At 49.2% G+C, this 20633-nt stretch overlaps 2 protein-coding genes, 1 long non-coding RNA gene and 1 pseudogene across 3 annotated transcripts; 3 read left to right on the top strand and 1 right to left on the bottom strand.

Moving 5' to 3' along the window:
• Positions 1-747: 747 nt before the first annotated feature.
• Positions 748-1369, top strand: LOC120643706. The gene is made up of 2 exons (XR_005663136.1): positions 748-875; positions 972-1369. It is a non-coding gene; the product is annotated as an uncharacterized LOC120643706 (long non-coding RNA).
• Positions 1370-2616: 1247 nt separating this feature from the next.
• LOC120645356 lies at positions 2617-3921 on the top strand. Its single transcript, XM_039922152.1, has 2 exons — positions 2617-2916; positions 3880-3921. Exons 1-2 carry the CDS (start codon positions 2617-2619, stop codon positions 3919-3921), a joined length of 342 nt encoding a protein of 113 aa, XP_039778086.1.
• A 77-nt stretch (positions 3922-3998) lies between these two features.
• Positions 3999-5090, top strand: LOC120645355 (annotated as a pseudogene).
• A 9662-nt stretch (positions 5091-14752) lies between these two features.
• On the bottom strand, positions 14753-16475 carry LOC120643705 (serine carboxypeptidase-like 50). The gene has a single exon (XM_039920158.1). It carries the CDS (start codon positions 16260-16262, stop codon positions 14856-14858), a length of 1407 nt encoding a protein of 468 aa, XP_039776092.1. The 5' UTR covers positions 16263-16475; the 3' UTR covers positions 14753-14855.
• Positions 16476-20633: the final 4158 nt, after the last annotated feature.

The raw sequence follows: 20633 nt of genomic DNA, 5'->3' as shown, positions 1-20633 counted from the left end.
TCTTCCAGTCAAGAAAATGCTACAGTAACAGTGACAAATAGTGCTTCATGGTCTGATTGGAGCCAACATACAAGTGGTCAAAGCAGCCGAGAAACCAGCGAGCTTGATAGATATTTGCAAGATGATCTGTTTCCCTGCGACGATGACAACTTTGACATCCTGCATTGGTGGAAGATGCATGCAACAAAGTATCCCATAGTGGCCCGTATAGCACGTGATGTGCTGGCTGTTCCCGCTTCAACCGTGGCGTCTGAATCTGCTTTCAGCACAAGCAATCGGATCATCAACGATCATCGAACTAGATTGTCTGGCAACACTGTTGAAGCTCTCTTATGCTTTCAGGATTGGATTCGAGCATCTGGTATGTTAATTTACTATCAAATCTATGCGTACATTTTGAATTGATGTGAAAACTTTCATTAGTTTTAAGTGGAGTTACATCTTGTTTATTTCAGCTGAAAGAGCGCTTTATGTATTAATTTTTAGGTGATTCTTACTTGGATATCATATCAATAACAAATCATGAGAGCATCACGGATGATCTTCATTATGCTCCTACTGTGAGTTACACTTATTATCTTCCTATTGTTACTTTGTTATCTACTAAAATTTGAATGGGCAAAGGAACATTTTTGAAATGATTATTGTTGCTGACAGAACTAAAGTCACTAGAATTGGTAGTCTAGAAACCAATGATCACTGTTGAATGGGCAAAGGAACATGTACAGTTCAGGCCTAGGTAATTAATATGTAGCATATTGTGTTTCATTGCATCTCCTTCCATTCCATATTTAATTTCTGTAAATTATTATGCTTCTGTCATTTCAGCCACTAGGCCTGAAGGTTGAAGTTACGAATGAAGCTTTTTTCTCTAAGTACATCGCATTGCCTAGATACTCAGTAAATATTAAGAGTGATATTTATGCAAAATCCTCTTAAAAGTACTGATACATGATCCATGGATATTGCAGACTCCCAGCGGCACCTGAAACGTTAGTGTCCAATAACCAAGAGCAACTTCTGAAGATCGTCAAATCGAAAGGTGGCTACTAATATGTGGGTTGCCAGATGTTAATTGAGAAAATGAAAGAATCCATTGGTCGCTAGCAGAGGTTGGGGAATTAAAATGTAAAGACTTGTTTAATTAAGCGTTATGTAGTCACTAGCTAGGGAGATTGGTGACAGGGCAGCCATGGAAATTTGAAAGTCGTTGGATTTCACATGGATCCTTTTTGTGCTTCATTTATCTTGCTTGCCAACTTCAACAAATTTTTTAGGAGTCATTTGTCAAAATTGCATATAAGATATCACCTATTACTGCTAGTTATGCTACATTCAGTTACTCAGATTAACGTTCTGTTGTTTTGGTTCAAGCTGTCGAGGAGCAATCCTAAGTTCTCTATCTGGTTTGTTTTGGTGGCTGAAATGTACTACTTTTTGAAACTTTGTAATTTCATTGCTTTACTTTTTTTAAGTTAATTTTGCTGGTTTACGAATGAAGTTTGGGTTAGCCTTTGATGGAAAAGAAGAGTTCAAACTTCACGAGTTCCTTGACGCATGAGCATGACTAGATGAGGATATAGGTTAATTTGACCTGACCAGTTATTAGAAATTTAGAATAGAAGTATCGCAGTTCTTGCAGCTTGCATATGCTGTCATTATCAGCTATCTGTGCATGCGGGCTCCTGCAGGTGCCTGCAGGCCACTTTGCACGTTCCTGCGAGGCCCTGAGGGAGCTGGCTGGCAGCCAAGCAATAGCTAGCAAGCTCCTGCAGGAGTTGGAAAAGTGCTGGCAGACAATGCGGTGGCCTGCAGGCAGCCTGCAGACAGGCCCGCCTGCATCTCTATACTGTATGGTGACCAAGTGGGGTCAATTTAGTCGTTAACTTGGGTCATTTTGTCAAGTTTGGGGCTCAGATTTGTTGTGTCAGCTGCGAAATGGAGTGTATTGTTGGACAATCTTCTCGGCTTAGGCCCTGTTTGGATCCATGGGTTAGAGTTAGATTGGGTTAGATTGGAGCCATCTAACCCAAAAGTAGCCAAACAGGATGGGTTAGAGTGGGTTAGATACATCTAACCCACCCCAAAAAACTATCCCCTCTAAGGGGTGCTTATTTGGGTTAGATTGAGGCGGGGCCCACTCTTTTTCCTCTTTCTCTCCCCTCCCCGGATCCATCTGTGGCCGCCGCCCTCCCCCTCCGCACCGCACCCCGAATCCCCGATCCGGACCCAGGGGCGCCGCCAGCCCGCTATCCCTCCGAGTGTGCTCGTCCGCCGGTCGCCGCTCCGAGCGCCGCCGTTCGGCGCCGTCCGCGTGCGCTAGTCCACCGATGGCCGCTCCGAGCGCCCGCGTTGCCCGGCAAGATCCGCCGCTCCGAGCTTGAGGCGGCCGAGCTCGAGGCGGCCGGAGAAGAGAGAGGGAGGAGGGAGGCACCGTGGGACCGGTGTGCTTGCTCTGCGCGCTCGCCGGCGCGCCCTCGCCGCCATGCGTGCTTGCTGCGCGCGCCTGCTGCCGCCTGCTCGGCCTGCGCGCAGCCGTCCGCGCTCGGCAGCCTGCTCCACCCGCGCGCCGCCGCCAGCTCCGTCCACGCGCGCCAGATCTGAAGGAGCGCCAGAATGGGGAGTGAACGCGGCCGGCCGGAGATCCCACCGCCGGGGCGGAGCTCGAGCTCGAGCCGGGCCGCCACGAGCTCCACCGGGGAGGCTCCGCCGCCTGAGGGCAGGGGCAGGGGCAGGCGCCGGGCCATGCGTGCGCGGCCGCCGGGGCAGGGACGGGCGGCCGCCCGCGCACGGAGCTTCGCCGCCAGGGAGCAGGGTCAGGCGCCGGAGGAGGACCTCGGCGCCGCGGATCCGGTCGAGCTCGATGCCGGCGAGGTCGAGGTGGTCCGGGGTCCCGCCGCTGGAGTGCCGGAGCAGGTGAGGGGGCGCGCGGGTGAAGCGAGAGAGAGAGAGAAGGAAGGACGGCCGGCCCGGCGAGGGAGGAGGATCGCCGGCGATGGAAGAGGGGAGGGAGGGAGGCGCACCGCGGGCAGTTGAGCGCCTTCTCCTTCTGCGGCCAAGCAAATGGGGTGGTGTGGGAGGGAGAGAGGAGCTAGGAGGAGGGCACACAAAGCTGGCCACACCAAATCTTGCTAGAGAGAGACCAAATGATTGGAAAAGTGCATTTAATCTAACTCTAACCCTTGCATCCAAACATGTTTTTAGTTAGAGTTAGTTTTGTGTTAGTCATGAGCTAGAAACTAACTCTAACTTCTAACCAAGTTAGACTATCCAAACAGGGCCTTAGTTGTGTGGTTTTTCCTTGTGTTGTCCCGCTAAAAACTAGGAAGTTCTCGATAACTCAACCCTAAGCGAGTTGCTTTATTTGTGTGTGTGGGTAAGTGGTGGCGGTGGGGGGGGGGGGGGGGGTTGTTTACCCCTAGCTCCATGATTTTTCTGTATATTGCCCTTTATAAAGTTGCATAATTACCATCTTTCAGTAATAATTACGGCAGATGAAGCAAATACCATTAGATCTAAAATCTATACACAAAGTAATGGACACACTTTACGCAGCTATTGAAAATAAAGTCTTTGTGAGTTCAGTCTTATCCCTTTTTCTTCTTCACGTATGTTGTCACGATGAGGGGACGGAGTTGGATTGGAATATAAAGATTACAATAGAATTTGTAGAGGGGTTGAGGAATAAGCCGTGAAGCCCGTCGTGTGTTGCCCTTTATGCTACCTCGAGTTCAGGACGGGTCAAAGCTGCCTCTTTGGTTCGCGTTCTCCCGGCCCCCGGCCTGGGGATTCGAGCCAGCAAATGGAGTGATAATGTGGGAATTAAAATCCACAAGCGTGTTCATGCGCCTAATAACTCTATAAATTGGCAATGCGCAGAAGGCCAGAAGCCATAGCGGTGGAGGAGCATGCTGCTGGTGAGGTGAGCCGGACACTGCAATCGAGTACGAGAGCCAAAAAAATCAGCAGCTCCCGTCGACGGCTCGCCCGGCTCGGCAATGGCGCCGGCGTCGTCGGCCCATGTGCGGCCGGCGAGCACGGCGGCGGCGGTCTCGGATCTGACCCTGGCGGACAGAGACTTCCTTGAGTGCAGCATCTGCTTCCTTCCGCTCAAGCCTCCCATCTTCCAGGTACGTTACGTACAGATGCGTCATGCATGCATGCATGGCCGGCGGCCGCCGGGCATATTCTTCGAGCACTACAGGTTTGGAATGAACCTGTCTGTCCATGCATGCAGTGCGCCGTGGGGCACGTCCTGTGCTCGCCGTGCCGCGACAAGCTCAAGGATGCCGGCAGGTGCCATTTGTGCGGCGTCGCCTTGGCCGGCGGGTACCGGCGGTGCCACGCCATGGAGCGCGTGGTGGACTCCGATCCGTCGTCTCCCCGTGCCCGCACGCGCCGTACGGCTGCGCCGCCAGGCCCGCGTACCACGCCCTTGAGGAGCACCTTCGCGAGTGCATCCACGCGCCGTGCCACTGCCCCCCCGGCAGCGACGCGTGCGGCTTCGTCGGCTCCACGGCGGCGCTCCTGGACCACGTCGCCGGCAGTGCGCACCGCTGGCCCCACGTGGCCCAGCCCAGTCCACGCGCCGGAGTGCGTGCGGCTTCGTCGGCTCCACGGCGGCGCTCCTGGACCACGTCGCCGGCAGTGCGCACCGCTGGCCCCACGTGGCCCAGCCCAGTCCCCCCGGCCGGAGTGCCGCCTCGGGGACCTCATCCTCCGTAGTCTGGCTCAGGGACGGCTTCAACTTCGTCGTGTCGCATGGCAGGACGCACGTCTTCCTGCTGAACGTGGTCCACCACCCATTCTGCAGCGCAATCTCCGTCATCTGCATCCGCCCTCGCGCCGCCGCCGCCGCCGCCGCCGCCGCCGCCAAGGAAATCAAATGTGAGCTCGAATATTACCTACAACAGCGCGACGAGAGTGGATTATTGGTCACATATACGCGGACAACGGAGTTCCAGGTGGCGTGCTCGGATCCCTCCGATGGCCTGCCTGATCCCAACGAGAGCTATCAGCTCATCGTGCCCAAGTACGTCTACAGAGAGGAGGTCCATATGCCAGTCGATGTCAGGTTTGCTATAGAGTAGATGGAAGGAACTACTGGTGAGGAAAGCGTGATATCTTTTGTCAATCCTAAATGGCACTCGATATTGTGATAATTTAGGATCTGCGAATTCATTTCGTACCTACTGAAATGTGATGTCAATGTTTAAATTCCCGATATTTTTCAAGAAAATACGTTTCACTTAATTCGATATTAGTTGTCGTCCTATTGAGTAGTATTTGAGTCATCTCAATTGATTTTGATCTTTCCTCCGGAACAATTGATGCATTCTGGAAAGAAAAAAGTGGTTGCTTGGTTCGTAGTGAATTTTGTTAATCTAGATAATATACATTATTCAAGATGATATATTTTATAGTGTAGATTTTATAACTGCCTCTATAGGCGCAAAATGTGATGCTTTCGACAGCTTAAAATCATACTCCCTCCTTCCCTGTTTATAAGACATACACGTATATCAAGATTCAAACCTTGTCATTTTTGACCAATAATTTGACTATTAAATTTTTATTTTTATAATGCAAATTTCATATGATTGGATTCATAATCAAATATATTTTACAATGATTATAAGTTTATAATCAAAAGTGATATAATATATGATAAATAAATGGTCAAAGTGTTGTTTAGAAGACCGTGTCATGTTCCACCATGCCTTATAAACGGGGAAGGAGGGAGTAATACGGACTAGCAAACCTAAGCCATATGATCATACATATAGTTGATCTTGTTGAGACGAAGAAATGAGTGGATAAAATCATGAAGTCAAAAATTTGTTTCAACAAATTGAGCCCTAATGAAACATTCAAACCCATTAAGAAACATGGGGTCCGATCGGTTGAGCTAGCTGTAGCGTTTCAGTGCTGCAGCGGCACAACCATACTCATCGAGTACACCTAACCAACATCGGTAGCTGCGTATCTGATATACGTGCAGCATGCTAGCAGCCGCCCAAGCCGTGCAGCTGTACTGTGCAGCGCAGCTTAAAAAGCCAAAGCAAGCTGAAATGATCAGACCCATGGTCCAACTTCCTTAACAAAGTTGTAGAGCAAGACAAGCACTAAAACTTTGTTACACTACCCAAGATCTAGAAATGTCTTTCACGGGCTTTATCGGAAATTCGTGAGAAATTCAGAGTCTGTAATCTAGTGAGCTTTTCCTAAACTTGCCTATCAATTTCTTGAGGTTTTTCTAAATAACTTTAAAATATATACGTGACTATGTTTTGAACTTGGATAGTTCATATTTCAAACGGACTTTACCTTTATCAAATTTTAAACTTGGTTATTTTACGTATGTGATTTGTATATGTGTCCAGATTCATTAACATACATACGAACCTAGACGTAAAAAGATGAGTTAGAACCCCTTATAATTTAGAACGATGCTATGCTAATTGCTAAAAGTTGCTATAAGTTTAAGGTGATACGTGAGGTTTTAATTCTAGTCTATCTTTTAACATGGGACTCACACGTTGATTTGTCCACACTACATTGCATCAAGTAGCTTCCCGTCAACTAAGTTATTTCTCATAAATTCCAGTCATTTTTTTTAAAAAAAGTGCAAAAATGGTGTTGTTACTATATTATTGGTTACATTAATACTTATCTTAATAAAAAATTTGCACCTAGCACTAATCTCAAACAACGGAGTATGATTTTTTTAAGGGAGAGCGGAACTCACATCTAGATGAAAGTTTTCCTCACGTCGAAAATGTTGTAGTGCAGCTGTGTGAGGAATGTTGAGTACTCTATCCTACTTGTGATGAGTGAATTGTCAACCGTGCGGTGTGATCATGCGCTTGGTCTTTGATTGCAGGTACACGGGCGTCGAGTGTCGACGGGGAGTTGCCGTGGAGGAGCTCAGGCCGGGCGGCAGCTGGGGCGTCCACTCCTGGATTGAGGACACAAGCAGCGACGGAAGGCGGGTTTCTTGGTTTGCGCCACAAAACCAAGCAGGCGGACGGCGGTTGAAGACGCCAAGTCGTGGAGGCACGGGCGTCGGTCTCGGGACTGACGGAGGCGATGGGCGTCGACGGCGTCTAGGGCCTCGCTGCGGGCGAGGAGGTGACGGGCGTCGGGCGGCGTCTAGGGCTGTCAGAAGGCCGAGGCGGGAACGGCGTCTAGGGCCACGACGTGGAGGCGGGAATCTTCCTGTGCGTGGAGTTTTGGCGGTTTTCTCAAAACCGGCCATCTACCCGGGTTTCGCGGATCTTCCAAAACCGCGAACCGGATCTTTATCAACATGGCGGCATCGCGGAGAAGACTTCGTTTCGAAGAAAGAACCTCAGCCGTCAGATGAGATCGTGTACAGGGGGATGCTGCAGACCAACCGGTCTGACCGGTCTGACCAGTCCATGGAACCGGTCTGACCGATCTCGGCGGGTATAAATACCCCTTCACTTGTGTTAGGTTAAAGAGCGGCTTTTGTATTCTGTCCGTGGATTGCTTGCTCCTCCCAGGCCGCCGCCCCTGTGTCTCTCTCCCTGTTCTTCTCTTTAGAGTAGGATTTGTTTATGGATTCGTGAGACTTTGTATTGGATTTGATTGGGAAAGGAGGCCCCATCCTCCTCGTGCCCTCTGGGCTTTTTGAATCGATCCAATCCCGTCCCTTTTGTGCTCTTTTGTGATGGATTTTCGTTTTGTTTTTGGTGCACATGATCGCGACGGTTCGTAGAGCTCTTTGTAGTGATTCCTGTGCCTCTAGCCTCGTGCCAAACCCTCTGGAATCGCGAGTTCCTACGAATTGAAGTTTTTGAGGTCTTGAGAAAACCCCAATCCTTCTTGATCTTCCCTCGAATTCTTAAGTTTCTTTGATCTTTTGGGAAAGATCTCTTGGGGATATGTTCGCGGGATAGTTGCGGAGGTGTCCTCCAATTTTCGCTGGATTTGGATTTCGTTTGCTCGAGATTCATCTTTTGAAGTCTTGTTCACGGGCTTTTCTAGGTGCCACCGGTCAGACTGGACGGCAAGACCGGTCAAGACCTATTCAGACTGCCACGACCGGTCAGACCGGTCCGTTGCACCGGTCAGACCGGTCCAGGCAGACAATTATGCGATTTGTCTCGTTTTGCTTCAGCGATGGTTCCTAGGGTGTGCTGCTGTGAGTTAGCTACTCCATAGCTATTCTCTCATACCCTAGGTTGAGGGCTCGCGGTGATTTTTGGGATATAGGCCGACGGATCGATTTTGAAAGAAATTTTGATCGGCTCCCATTCACCCCTCCCTCTGGTCGCCAGCTTCGGTCCCTCACTGTGCAGCATAATCTACCCTATCAGCTCATCGTGCCCAAGTACGTCTACAGAGAGGAGGTCCATATGCCAGTCCATGTCAGGTTTGCTATAGAGTAGACGGAAGGAACTACTGGTGATCGAGGAAAGCGTGCTTTCTTTTGTCTATCCTAAATGGCACTCGATATTGTGATAATTTAGGATCTGCGAATTCATTTCGTACCTACTGAAATGTGATGTCAATGTTTAAATTCCTGACATTTTCCCAAGAAAATACGTTTCACTCATTGGGGGCGCTTAATTCCATATTAGTTGTCGTCCTATTGAGTAGTATTTGAGTCATCTCAATTGATTTTGATCTTTCCTCCGGAACAATAGACACATTCTGGAAAAAAAAGGGTTGTTTGGTTCATGGTGAATTTTTTGAATCTAGATAATATACATTATTGAGATGATATATTTTATAGTGTAGATTTTATAACTTCCTCTATAGGGGCAAAATGTGATGCTTTCGACATCTTAAAAGCATAATACGGACTAGCAAACCTAAGCCATATGATCATACATATTGTTGATCTCTTGTTGAGACGAAGAAACCAGTGGATAAAATCATGAAGTCAAAATTTTGTTTCAACAAATTGAACCCTAACGAAATATTCAAACCCATTAAGAAACATGGTCCAACTTCCATAACAAAGTTGTAGAGCAAGACAAGCACTAAAATTTTGTTACGCTACACATGATCTAGAAAAGTCTTTCACGGGCTTTATTGTAAGCTCAAACCGTGATAAAAATCACTAAAACAGTCCAACACGTGAGAAATTCCGAGTCTGTAATTTCCCAAACATGCCTATCAATTTCTTGAGGTTTTTCTAAATAAGTTTAAAATATACGTGACTATGTTTTGAACTTGGATAGTTCATATTTCAAACGAACTTTACCTTTATCAAAATTTGAACTTGGTTATTTTACGTATGTGGTTTGTATGTATCTAGATCTATTAACATGCATACGAACCTAGACGTAAAAAGAATGAGTTAGAACCCTTTATAAATTAGAACGAAGAGAGTAATTTTAAATCTTGGCTACACTAATTGCTAAAAGTTGCTTCTTTTTATATGGATTTAAAAAACATCTTTTTTGTATAAGTTTAAGGTATGTACGTGAGGTTTTAATTCTAGTCTATCTTTTAACATGGGACTCATATGTTGATTTGTCCACACTACATTGCATCAAGTAGCTTCCCGTCAACTAAATTATTTCTAATAAGTTCCTGTCATTTTTTTTAAAAAGAAGTGCAAGAATGGTGTTGTTACTATATTATTGGTTACATTAAAATCTTAACAAGAAGTCTTTTCTTTAAATGATGCAAGTGTTATTTTGAAAATTGGTACATCAACTGTCTGTACATTTTGCTGGGATTGATCCATCGTTGCCTTATTATTTGCAAAATTTAGTAGAGAAAATTTCTTATTTGACACTGGAAAAAAATTGGTTTCTTCCTTGGCCCTAAAGAAGATAAATCTTCCCTATCTAGCCCTGAGACAAATTTTGATTCCCAAAATGACACTCCATCAGCAAGCACCAATTGACGGTGTTAGAGTGGCATGTGAAAGGACAACTTTGCCCTTCGTTGACTTAGTAGATGACATGTGGACCCCAGTTGTCAATCACTCAGCCTCATCTTCTTCTTTCCGCTCGCCCTGGCGCCACTCCCCTCGGCGTTACTCCGTCGCCGCACCGCCCGCTCCCGCTCCAGCGATGGCGCCGCCAGCTCTCGCTTCGCTGCTGCTCTCTCTCCGCCACCGGGGATCCCGCTATCGCTCTGTCGCCGCTCCCGCGCTGTGCCACCTGCTCCTACTCTGAGCTCCGGCTTCCGTTCCGCCGCCACGGAGCCTGCTCCTGCTCCCGCTCCCACTCCTCCGCCGCGGAGCTCGCTCTCGCTCCGGCTCCGCCCTGCCCAGATGCGCCCGTCGCTCGCCACCCGGATGCGCCCGCCGCCAAGGAGGGTATTTTGGAGAGACCCATAGAGAAGATAACGGCCACCAGTGATTTTTAACGGCCCAAGCTGACGTACTGTCATTTTGAGAATGAAAATTTATCTCAGAGCCAGATAGGGAAGATTTATTTTCTCAGGGTCACGGAAGGAACCGGTCATTTTCTCAGTGTCAAATAACGAATTTTCTCGACATTGTAAATGTTCATACCGATCATAGTAAGAAAAATACAGAAATACAAGTTAGAAACTAATATAATGCAAGAGTCAATGAAGCCAATGAGCAACAGTGTGTCACGAAGCTAGGGTTAAAAAGAATTTGACAGCAAGAGTCCAAGACCTGCTGTAAGGGAAGGCTTCAATGCATGTTGTTTGGTCGTCATCGTCCAATGTTCTTCCAGAGGAAGCGAACACACGAAAATGCTAGAGTACTTCAAAAGTAGAAGCAAAGCGTCATGGATAATGGATCACACCAGCTTTGAGATCATCAATCCTTGGGGTAGGGTGCACAAACAGACCTAGTTGATATCAGCAGCAAGGATAATGTACGAAGAAAATTCTGAGTGAAAAGGAATTTCAGTGACCAGTTCTCAAAGAGGCTAACAATGTCCTACAGTTCATTAAGAAATACTACCTCGGTCCACAAAACCCATGAATTCGGCTAGTTCAGCTTCAGCCTCGCTGGAGCTGGAGCCGCAGGCTGTGGCCACGTCCGACAGAGCCTGCACATCGTCGTCTGGTCCAAGGGGAAGAAGGATCAGTCCATCAGAGACGAGGGAAGTAGTACGAGCAAGAGCGGCGGTGACCGGAGACGGCGAGACGCACGCACCAGAGAAAGAGACGTCGACCCGAGCAGCCTGGACGCGCGTGGCTTTATCAGCCATGTCCATGTCCTGACCAAACCCATCCCCCTCCTTCGCCATGAGGAGGCGGCTTCTCCGCCGCAGCTTGCGCTGGCTGTCAACCGCGCGCTTGCGGCGAGCATACTGCTTGCGGAGCGAGACTTCGTGTTCCGGCTCAGACAGGGGGACGTCGATGCCGGTGTCGTGCTCCTCACACCCGGGGCGGCGCCGGCCAGCTGCACGCGCGGGGCGGGCGGCCCCCTTGTTCCCGCGCACAATCCGGCCGCGGGGCTGGTGCGTAGCCGTATTGGCGACCACAGCCAGAGCGGGGCGCGAGGACTCGACATCCTCATCGTCGTTCACGGCGACGTTTGAAGGAGTGGGGTTATGGAGGAGGGGCGTGGATACGATGGGGAAGACGCTAGAGCTCGAGGAACTTGCTGGGGCACCAGAGCTGATGAACTGACGGTTGCTCAAGTCGCGCGAAAGCGAAACCCCGTCCTCCTCCGTCCACAAGCGGACAGGTTCCACCACTTCCACCCGTTCGATGGAGGCGTAGTTGATTGCGACCTGGATGCAATCCTTGTCGTCGTTATCGTCTCCAAGAAGGGCATTCGGCAGGAGGACCTGGAAGCATCCGTCACGGCAGGGTAGCCCGTCGGCGAGGTCCGTGCTCGCGACCTGGAAGTCCGACTTCTGGTAGTAGCGGCTGCGGCACAGGCTCCCGTGGCGGCCGCCGCCGCGCGAGAAGACCAGCTCACACTGCATCGGCGGCGGCGGCTGGTGGCCGTGAGGACGGACGGCGCGTGCGGGCACGCCCGGCGGTGGCGTTCCAGGGCGTGGTAGGCCGTCATCACGACGCAGACGTGGGCCGCGTGAGGGCAGGGGACGCGGATGCAGCCGACCAGGCGCTCCATGGCGTGGCACGGCCGGTAGTAGCCGCGCGTGGCGGCGGCGACGCCGCAGGCATGGCACTTGCCGCCGCTGCCAGTGGCCTCCAGCCTTTCGCGGCAGGCCGAGCACACCACGTGCCCCACCTCGCACTGCGTGCATTTCCCAATTGTTGATCAAAAAGATGAGAGACGCTCCGGCTCTGCAATCTGCGAGGAGTAGCATGGCGTGCATTAGGTACGTAGTACCTGGAAGATGGTAGGCCTGAGCGCGAGGAAGCAGACGCCGCACTCGAGGGCGTAGGCGTCCGCCACCACGGCACCTCGCAGCATGCGCACGGCCGGTGGCGACGTCGATGCCGACACCTCGTGCTCCACCTCCTCCCGGAACAACTCCGCCATCCGCCAGACGTCGTGCTCGCTTTCCTCACCCTCCATCGCCGCCGCCACGACAGACAACAACGGTGGCAGCAGTATGGCCCCTCCCTAGTCCTAGGTATCCTCCTTGCCCGCCCGGTGTTTGTCGCATGCCTCCTCGACTTCGCTGATGTCCTCATTGATGACCGGCAACAGTCCCAATGAGTCGCGACCCTTCCTTTCTCGGGGTAATAAATCCCGTCAGTTTTTTTTTTGAATCTACCAAAATAAGCTTTTCGCATAAGAAAACTACATTTTCGTAGACACTCTTATGCAGCTAAAGATAAAGCGACAAAAGTGACCGTAACTTTTATCTGCCGCTCTAACATTTATTTCATTTTAGGTTTCGAATACGCATTCATTCATTATTTAATTAATTTAGTTTATATATATAGGAATATCTATTCGTACGTAGATGGATGAAAAGAGGACTCAAAAAATATATATTATATATTACGACGAAAAAAGTATTTATTTTTCATCTAGTAATTTTTGTCAGCCTTCCTCGTAGCCCACAAAAGTTACACCTAAATTTCTATCGGCCTCCACGGACCACGAAGGTCACTGCTAATTAGCCCACAATAGGTACGGCTAATTTTCCTTGGTCTCCTTATCCACGGAAACCTAAGAGGCTAGTTTTCATCAAAAAATTATCGGCACTAGCAAGAAAAATGGATTTGCTCCCCTACTTCTGTTTCACAGAATTCAATGTATATACACACACAGCCACACCATTAATTCGATCAGAAATTCACAATGCAAGATTCCAACACTCTTGGGAGCAGAGGTTAGGTCGTTTTCCTTTTATTATTATATATATTTTTTTACAATGGAAGTGCATTCCAATTTCCAGACAGAGGTGCTCAAATGGAGAAACTGCAGGAGGATTATTTGCTACGACTACTAGTAATAATCGGCCTGCTTTGCTTCTTTCCTGAACGAATGCGTCAATTGCCTCTGAGGAAAGAAAAGCAATTGAGATGAATAGATGATTCGGTAAAGCGAAATAGCTAGCTAAGTTCACTTCCGGTCTTCCTCCCAAATCCCTGCACTTCAAAACATGCTCACGATTTCAGAAACGAGAGAATCCACGGCGCACACAACAAGATTCAAATAAAACTCAATAGAACGACATGTAGAGATGGAAATTAATAATTATAAGCGCCGTAAATTAGTGAACTGTACTTTGTTGAAAACATGTTAGAAATTTAAACATTGATATCACATATCAGTAGGTACGAAACGAAGTCGAATGTCCTAAATTACCACAATATCGAGTGCCATTTAGGAAAGACAAAATTAAAAGAAGCTGTAATCACCGGTAGTTGCGTTTATTTTATTCTAGAACAAACCGGACCTGGACAGGCATATTGACCGTGTCTCTGTGGACATACTTGGGCACGATAAGCTGAAAACTATTAGCAGTAATCCTTTGTGTTGCATAAGCTACTAGAATTCTGTAGGACAGCCAGTAGAGGTTTACGGTGTAGACACGCTGTAATTACAGTATTACAGTGCATTGGGTTTAGGATTGATGGAATTCTAGGCATCCATCTGGAGATCTAATGGTCAAACAAATTCATAATTTGGAAGGACCTAAAACACTATGTTGTTATTTAGCTTTTCTGATAAGGTTACTTTCTTTTTAGAGATACATGTGTTTGTATGTGCTTTGCTGTTGGATTTTTATGGACACAAATTTCGAGTGTCAGATGAATTTGCATCACCTGAATTTCTTTTGATGGAAAATCGTGTGTTTCCTTGGATGGAAACAACTGGTCATCAGAAGCCATCAAAACAACTAAACGTCAGTTACTCAACACGGAATACATATACCAACAAAAACCATTGATGGACTTGGTGCCACACCTCAACAGTCAGATCGAACCGCACGGATCAAGAGAGCATAGCGACCTTGGAAAATTTGACGAAACATGAGACAAAATTCACCCTGGAGCTATTAACGCTGCCTATTTAGAAATACCGTCCTTTAAAACAACTGCAAGGCCTTCTGCACGACTCTTCAATGATCCGTGAGACATTTGAAGTCTCTATTTTATTTTCTTACTTCCTCCGTTCACTTTTGATAGCTATATTTTATCTTGACACAATGACCAAGGAAAATAACTTTACTTATCATATAATAAATACAACACGGACTTTTTTGTTGGTCCTCCAATGCTTTAACTGGAAACTCCTCGTTACTAGTGCTATTTATTACCACAGCCCATGACATTAGCAAATATAGCTATCATTTGTGAACATTTGAATTTTTAAAATATAGCTATCAAAAGTGAATGGAGTATTCATTTAGCCTTTTACTGTTCAAAAATTTATAAGAAGAGAGATCGATCCGTTTACGATCCGATTGCTTAAATATATCGATACAAAACCCAGAGCCCATTACCACCCCTGCTTACATCGCCGTAGCACCGCCCCTGTCGAACACCCAGTCCTCGATCATCTCCAGCGCCGGCCGCGGCTGCGCCACCAGCACCACGTGCCCCGCCCCGTACACGGTGACGTGCACGAGCGCGCCATGCTTCTGCACGTACCCGGCGAGCTCCCCTCGCCTGCTGCCGTCGCTCCTCCTCCACACGGCGTTCTGGAACGCCGGGAGCCCGTCCCACTCCAGCTCCGGCAGCCACGCCTCGGTGGTGACCGGCCCGATCTCCAGGTCGCGGACGCCCTCGTAGAGGAGGACGCGCGTGCCGCCCGCCCTCAGCAGCGCCTCCACGTCCGGCTTGGCGCTCTTCATCACGTCGTCGTGCAGCGCGTCCGCCACCGCCGGGCTGGCCAGCTGCCACAGTGGCGCGCCCCGCTGGGCGGCTCCGGCACCCAGCGCCTTCCTCACCCCGGCGTCGTTGAAGAGCTTCGCGGCCGCGACGGCCACGGCCGCCAGCGCGCTGCCCGTGCCCGTGTCCGCCACGTCGAAGAGCGAGGCGAACCCCGTGGCGTTGTACAGCGCCGCGAGCACCCGCTCCCGCGCGTCCGTCGCCTCCCGCCACCGCGCCGCGCGCGTGAGCCGCACCGCGTCCGCCTGCAGGGCCTCGACCTCGCGCCGCTGCCGCGCGTTGATGAGGCCCGTGGAGTAGGCGGCGGCGGCGTGCGTGGCCACCTGCGCGACGGGGTGCACGAGGCCGTTGCCGACGGCCACGCCGCGGAGGTTGATCCTCCGGTCCTCCGGCAGGTCCCGGTTCGCGGCGAGGATGAGCGCGCCGGCAGCGGGGACGGTCTTGCCGGAGTAGCTCTCGCCGGCGAGGAAGAGCGGGCGGGCGCGGAACTCCGGCTCTGGCTGCTGGGTGGAGAGGAAGGACTGGAGGGCCGCGAGGATGTGCTCGGCGATGACGGGCTCGGTGGTGGGGATCGCCGACGGCGACGGAGCCGCGCTGTAGCCCGTGCCGAGCGGGCTGTCGAGGAAGATGACCCCGACGCGGCGGTTCCACGCGAAGGGGTTGGGCGAAAGGCCTGCGGCGGCGGCGGAGCCGTTGGTGGGGAAGGTGTTGGGGCCGAGCATGAAGAGGTTGCTGGCCATGGAGGGCGTGCCGGGGCCGCCCTCCAGCCAGACGAGCAGCGGCGTGGACGCCCGCGGGGTCACCGGGGCGGTCGCCTCGTAGAAGGCGAAGTAGAGGGAGACGTTCTCGGAGGAGGGGATCGGGAGGTACCCGGACTTGGTCGGGAGAGCTTCTTTGGGGAACACGAACGCCGCCGCCGCGGTGGCTGGTGAGACTGAGCCTGAGACGGCGGCGGTGGCGGTGAGGACAGTGACGAGGAGGAGGGAGAACGGGAGAGGACGAGCTGGTGCTGGTGCTGCTGCTGCCATGGCGCTTGCTTGTGTTGCACCACCAGATTAGACTAGCTAGAGGGCCATAAATATGTTGTCAGTTGGCTGAAAATCCTCTGAAGCCGACGAAGTAAAGAAAAGCCGGAGACGATGAACTTTCTTGGCACTCGGCATCATCCACGACCACTGCTCGTGTATACAAGTCAGATAGTGGAGTGGCCCTTCATAAGCAGAAAACGAAACCGCGTGTGGGCCGGCCGGGAGGGGAAGACGACGGCCGGTCAAGTCAAAGCCCTTGTCATTTCTCCTCAAGAGAGACGCAAGGCTCCGAGGCCATTAGCGGAGCCCACATCAAGGTTTTAAACAGCGGGCTAAGAGGTTTAGCGGCCGGACTCTGAAAACAGCTAATAGCGGGCTAAATGAGGCTATAGCGGCTAAATTACACGTGAGTTCAAATAGTGGCATCATGCATAAACAGCTATAACGGTGTATAGCGGAAGCTATAGCGGGAGATTTAAAAACTTTGGTCCACGTAGGCTAGAAAGGGGTCCACTCCGTCCAATTCTGAATCCATGGTCGTGGCGAGTCGCCCGATGGTTGTGTGCAGGGGTGTGAAACGGCGCGTTGTGGTGCCGTCAGCTAGCCGCGCTCTGGGCGAGGCGCTGTGGTCCGCTCTATGGCCCTGCAGGGAAAGGTCTGGCCTGCACCGACGTGCGTCGCGCGTGGGCAGGACGCGCAGGACGGAGGACGGCATTGGCCTGCTCCGCCTCGGCATTGGCGAGAAAAGAGTCTTGAGAAGCCATGTTTTCGCAGCTCTGACTCTTCAGTAAAAAATGGCTCTGATTCCTCTGTGCATACACACACCCAATCCTATTCTTATGAGTACCTCTGAGCAAGGTTTAAAATAACCGGCTATATCCACCGATATATCCGGATATAGCTGCTGGGAAGGGCTGGGGATAAGATATTCCCCATTTAGCGCTAAACGACGCTATTAGCCCGATAAATTGGCCAAATGACACTGCCAATAGCGCTAAACTCAGCTTTGTTTCTCCTCCTGGGCCGAAATTGGTAGGCCCAACAGGCAGACTACAACGACACATATATAAACCAGGAACCGCAGTCTCTTCTAGAAACCCTATCCCCTCTTCTACTCCAAGTCTCCGAGAGAAATGGCAGCGGCGGCGACCGTGCCGACGCCCTGTTCTTGGCGTCCTCTGCTCCTCTCCCTCGAGTAGACCAGTGGCAAGCAGTGCGGCAGTGGATCTTGTACTCTCCGCCTCTTCCTCCAGTAGGCCAGCTGCTGCAGCAGCAACCGGCAAGTACTCCACAACTCCCTCCACCTGCTTGACGGCGACCTCGACGACCTAGCAGTCTAGCACTTGAAGCTTGAAAGCCACGTCTCAATTCCAGCCAAATCAAGTAGCAGGCAAGTTTTTTTCTCTTCTTTTGTTCTTCTTTGTTGAGATTTTGCCTATTTCACTGCCAAATATGTAGGCCTTAGACATAAATACATGGATTTAGAAGTAGATATGTCGGCTGTCACTACTCATTTGGTCCAGTAAATATTGAACATGAATTTCGCTTACTGAGTACATAGAACAGAGCTAAGCTTGAACCTAGCTGATTATTGTGCTGTACTTTGGACCCTTCTTCCAATAGGTAACCAATCAAGTGCTGCCTCAGCTTCGGTAACACAAACAGCAGCAGGTGCTATCAAGTCAGATGACCCTACATGGGAGCATTGTTTTTGCCCAGATTTAAATAAGAAGAATGCCATACAGTGCAAGTATTGTAACAAGTTGATCCATGGTGGAATTACTAGAGTTAAGTACCATCTTGTTAAGATTAGAGGCTTCAATGTTAGGCCATGCAAGAAAGTTACAGATGCTGTTAAGGAAGAGATGGTGGCCTTGCTTACAAAGAAGACATGTCAAAAGGAAGAGAAAAAGAAGGAAAAACAGAGGGAAAGGGATGAGATTGATTTGGATAAATCAGATGGTGACAAGTCTAGTGAAGAAGATAGTGACAATGGGAATGATGTTATTGTGCTGAAGCAAACAAGAGGAAGTGGCAGCAGTTGTAGACCCCCAACAAGTGGTACCACAATTGACAAGTTCTACAAGCCCGAGTCCATTGAAGAGTCTTTCCAGAAGAACAAAAGAGGATTCAGCATGAGCCAGAAAGTTCAAACAAAATTGTCAACCCAGAAAAGAGAAGAGAGGAGAGATAGAGCTTGTGAGTACATATGCCAATTTTTTTATGAAGCTGGCACTGCACACAACACAGTAAGACCATCGATATTTTTTCTGTCGCTGCTTTTTCGTCCGGTGGTGTATTATTTCGGTCACTGTTTTTTTGTCCGGTGGTGTTAAAAAAAATGTTCATAGGAATTGAACGATAAACCTTTACCTCTAAGAGAAAGACTCCCACCGCTACATCTTCCTTATGTTTGTGAAACTGTTTAGATTTACTTATCTTTTGAAGGCATGACCAGCCCAAGTGCATGGCCCATCAGCACGCTGCGGTAGCTTGCGTCTTTTTTATTTTTGCATTTTTCAAAAAAAAATTTTACAGAAATATATTTTTGGTTTTAGGTTTTACAGTTTTATACCCCTGCCGCCCGGCAGGTGGGCGGTAGAGACCTATATGTAAATAAAAAAAAATTTGCGCAGAGGTCCTTGGCGGGAACCTGCCGCCCCCCTGCCGGGCGGCAGGCCCCCTGCCGCCCCACCAGTTGGCGGCAGGGGGCCTGCCGCCCGGCAGGGGAGCGGCAGGCTCCCACCACTAATATAAAACTCAGCCCCTTCCCCTGCGCCCTCATTTTCTGCCCACGAGATCCAGAGAGGGGAGATGGAGGGTGAGGGAGGTAATTCCACCGGCGAAGCCCTGCCGGATTTTGGATCCGAACCGCAGGTAACCAATATTTCTCAACTATTATAGACTTGTTTCTAAAATAATTATGAATTAGAATAGATTTAGTTTTTGGATAGTGAAATATAGAATAGTAAACTTAGAATGATAGTACCTTACTGTTATTGCAGCATAAGGCAATGGCTGCCTCCAATTCTGTTGGATTTTCATGGACTGAAGAAAAATCCAGTATATTTCTTGAGATCATGACACGTCTTGTAATCAGTAAGAAGTTGGATCCATTAGCGGATGGTACGATAGAGATGGTGTTGTCCAAATTAGTTGAGTTTAAAGATTTGACATTGTTTCGAGGTATTACAATGCAAGATTTAAAGGAACACCTGCTAGAACGTAGGAAGATATACATGAGGGTATGTGACCTAGCGAATCATCAACATATTATTGGATTCTTACAAACTACTTGTAAGATATGGATGCGGCCAGAGGTGTATGAGATGCACATTAAGGTAACTCTTATTCAGTTCTAATCACGTCCGTTATTTGTAATCCATATTTACGAAATAGTAAAATTATTGTGTAATTATATGCTAGGATTACCCCGAGGACACGGAGTTGATTAACAAATCGATACCAAATTTCAAAAAATTGGTATGTATCTTCGGTGGAGTTATGCCGCAAACTAGACGAAGGAGGTGGAAAAGATATTCGGGTGATAGTTCTCGGCCTCCGCAAGAACAGATGACCGGAGGTTCGTCAAGTCGTGCTGCACCACCTCGAGCACCTAGTTGTGTTAACTGGGATGACGATATGGATGACTTCATGCCCCCCAAATCATGGCCTCGAACACCTGATGTTCCTCCCCCTGTACATGAAAGTAGAACCATAAAAGAGAGAAAGGGAAAGTCAAGAGGTTCGTCAAGTCAAACTGCACCACCTCCAGCACCAAGTTCTGTTAACTGGGATGACGACTTAGATGACTTCATGCCCCCCAAACCATGGCCTCCAAGAGATGATGTTCCTCCCCCTGTGCGTGACTACCTAGATGATTTCATGAAATAATGTGTAACATATAGTGTTCATCGGTCTAAATTGTACTGAAATATGGATGTGTACTCATTTAGCTTTCTTCTATGTGTCACATTATGTGGTGGCTTGTGCTATAGGTGGCGACAAACCATGTGTCCAAGCATTTGGGGCTAACCAATTTGATACAATGAACGAAATATAAATAGAACGTTAAACAAGATACCACATAAGATATTACATTGAAGGTTACGTTCATTACAACCAAATTCTATAGAAATACGCACTTCCAACTAGTTAAACAAGACATTTAGGCATAATACATACACAATATACTTAATTTCGTACACACAAATAAATGCACAACTAGATGCGGCGAATTCTTGTAGGTTGAGCCGATCCATCCGTCGGATTCCCGGAAGGTCCAGCCTCGGCAGCAGCATTGGGTACTGAAAGCTGTGGGCACTTCTTGTAAGTGTGACCGTCCGCTCCACACAAGTTGCAACATTTTTT

This window comes from Panicum virgatum, chromosome 8K (assembly GCF_016808335.1).
Source record: "Panicum virgatum strain AP13 chromosome 8K, P.virgatum_v5, whole genome shotgun sequence".
Classification (NCBI taxonomy): domain Eukaryota; kingdom Viridiplantae; phylum Streptophyta; class Magnoliopsida; order Poales; family Poaceae; genus Panicum; species Panicum virgatum.
The sequence above is the reverse complement of the archived record's forward strand: the minus strand, read 5'-3'. Positions and strand labels throughout refer to the sequence as shown.

Excerpts from the sequence above, each read along its gene's own strand:
- LOC120645356 (XM_039922152.1), top strand. The coding sequence starts at position 2,617 with ATGGGGAGTGAACGCGGCCGGCCGGAGATCCCACCGCCGGGGCGGAGC. Across the intron at positions 2,917-3,879 it reads CCGCTGGAGTGCCGGAGCAG|AAGGCCAGAAGCCATAGCGG; the intron begins GTGAGGGGGCGC and ends GGCAATGCGCAG.
- LOC120643705 (XM_039920158.1), bottom strand. The coding sequence starts at position 16,262 with ATGGCAGCAGCAGCACCAGCACCAGCTCGTCCTCTCCCGTTCTCCCTC.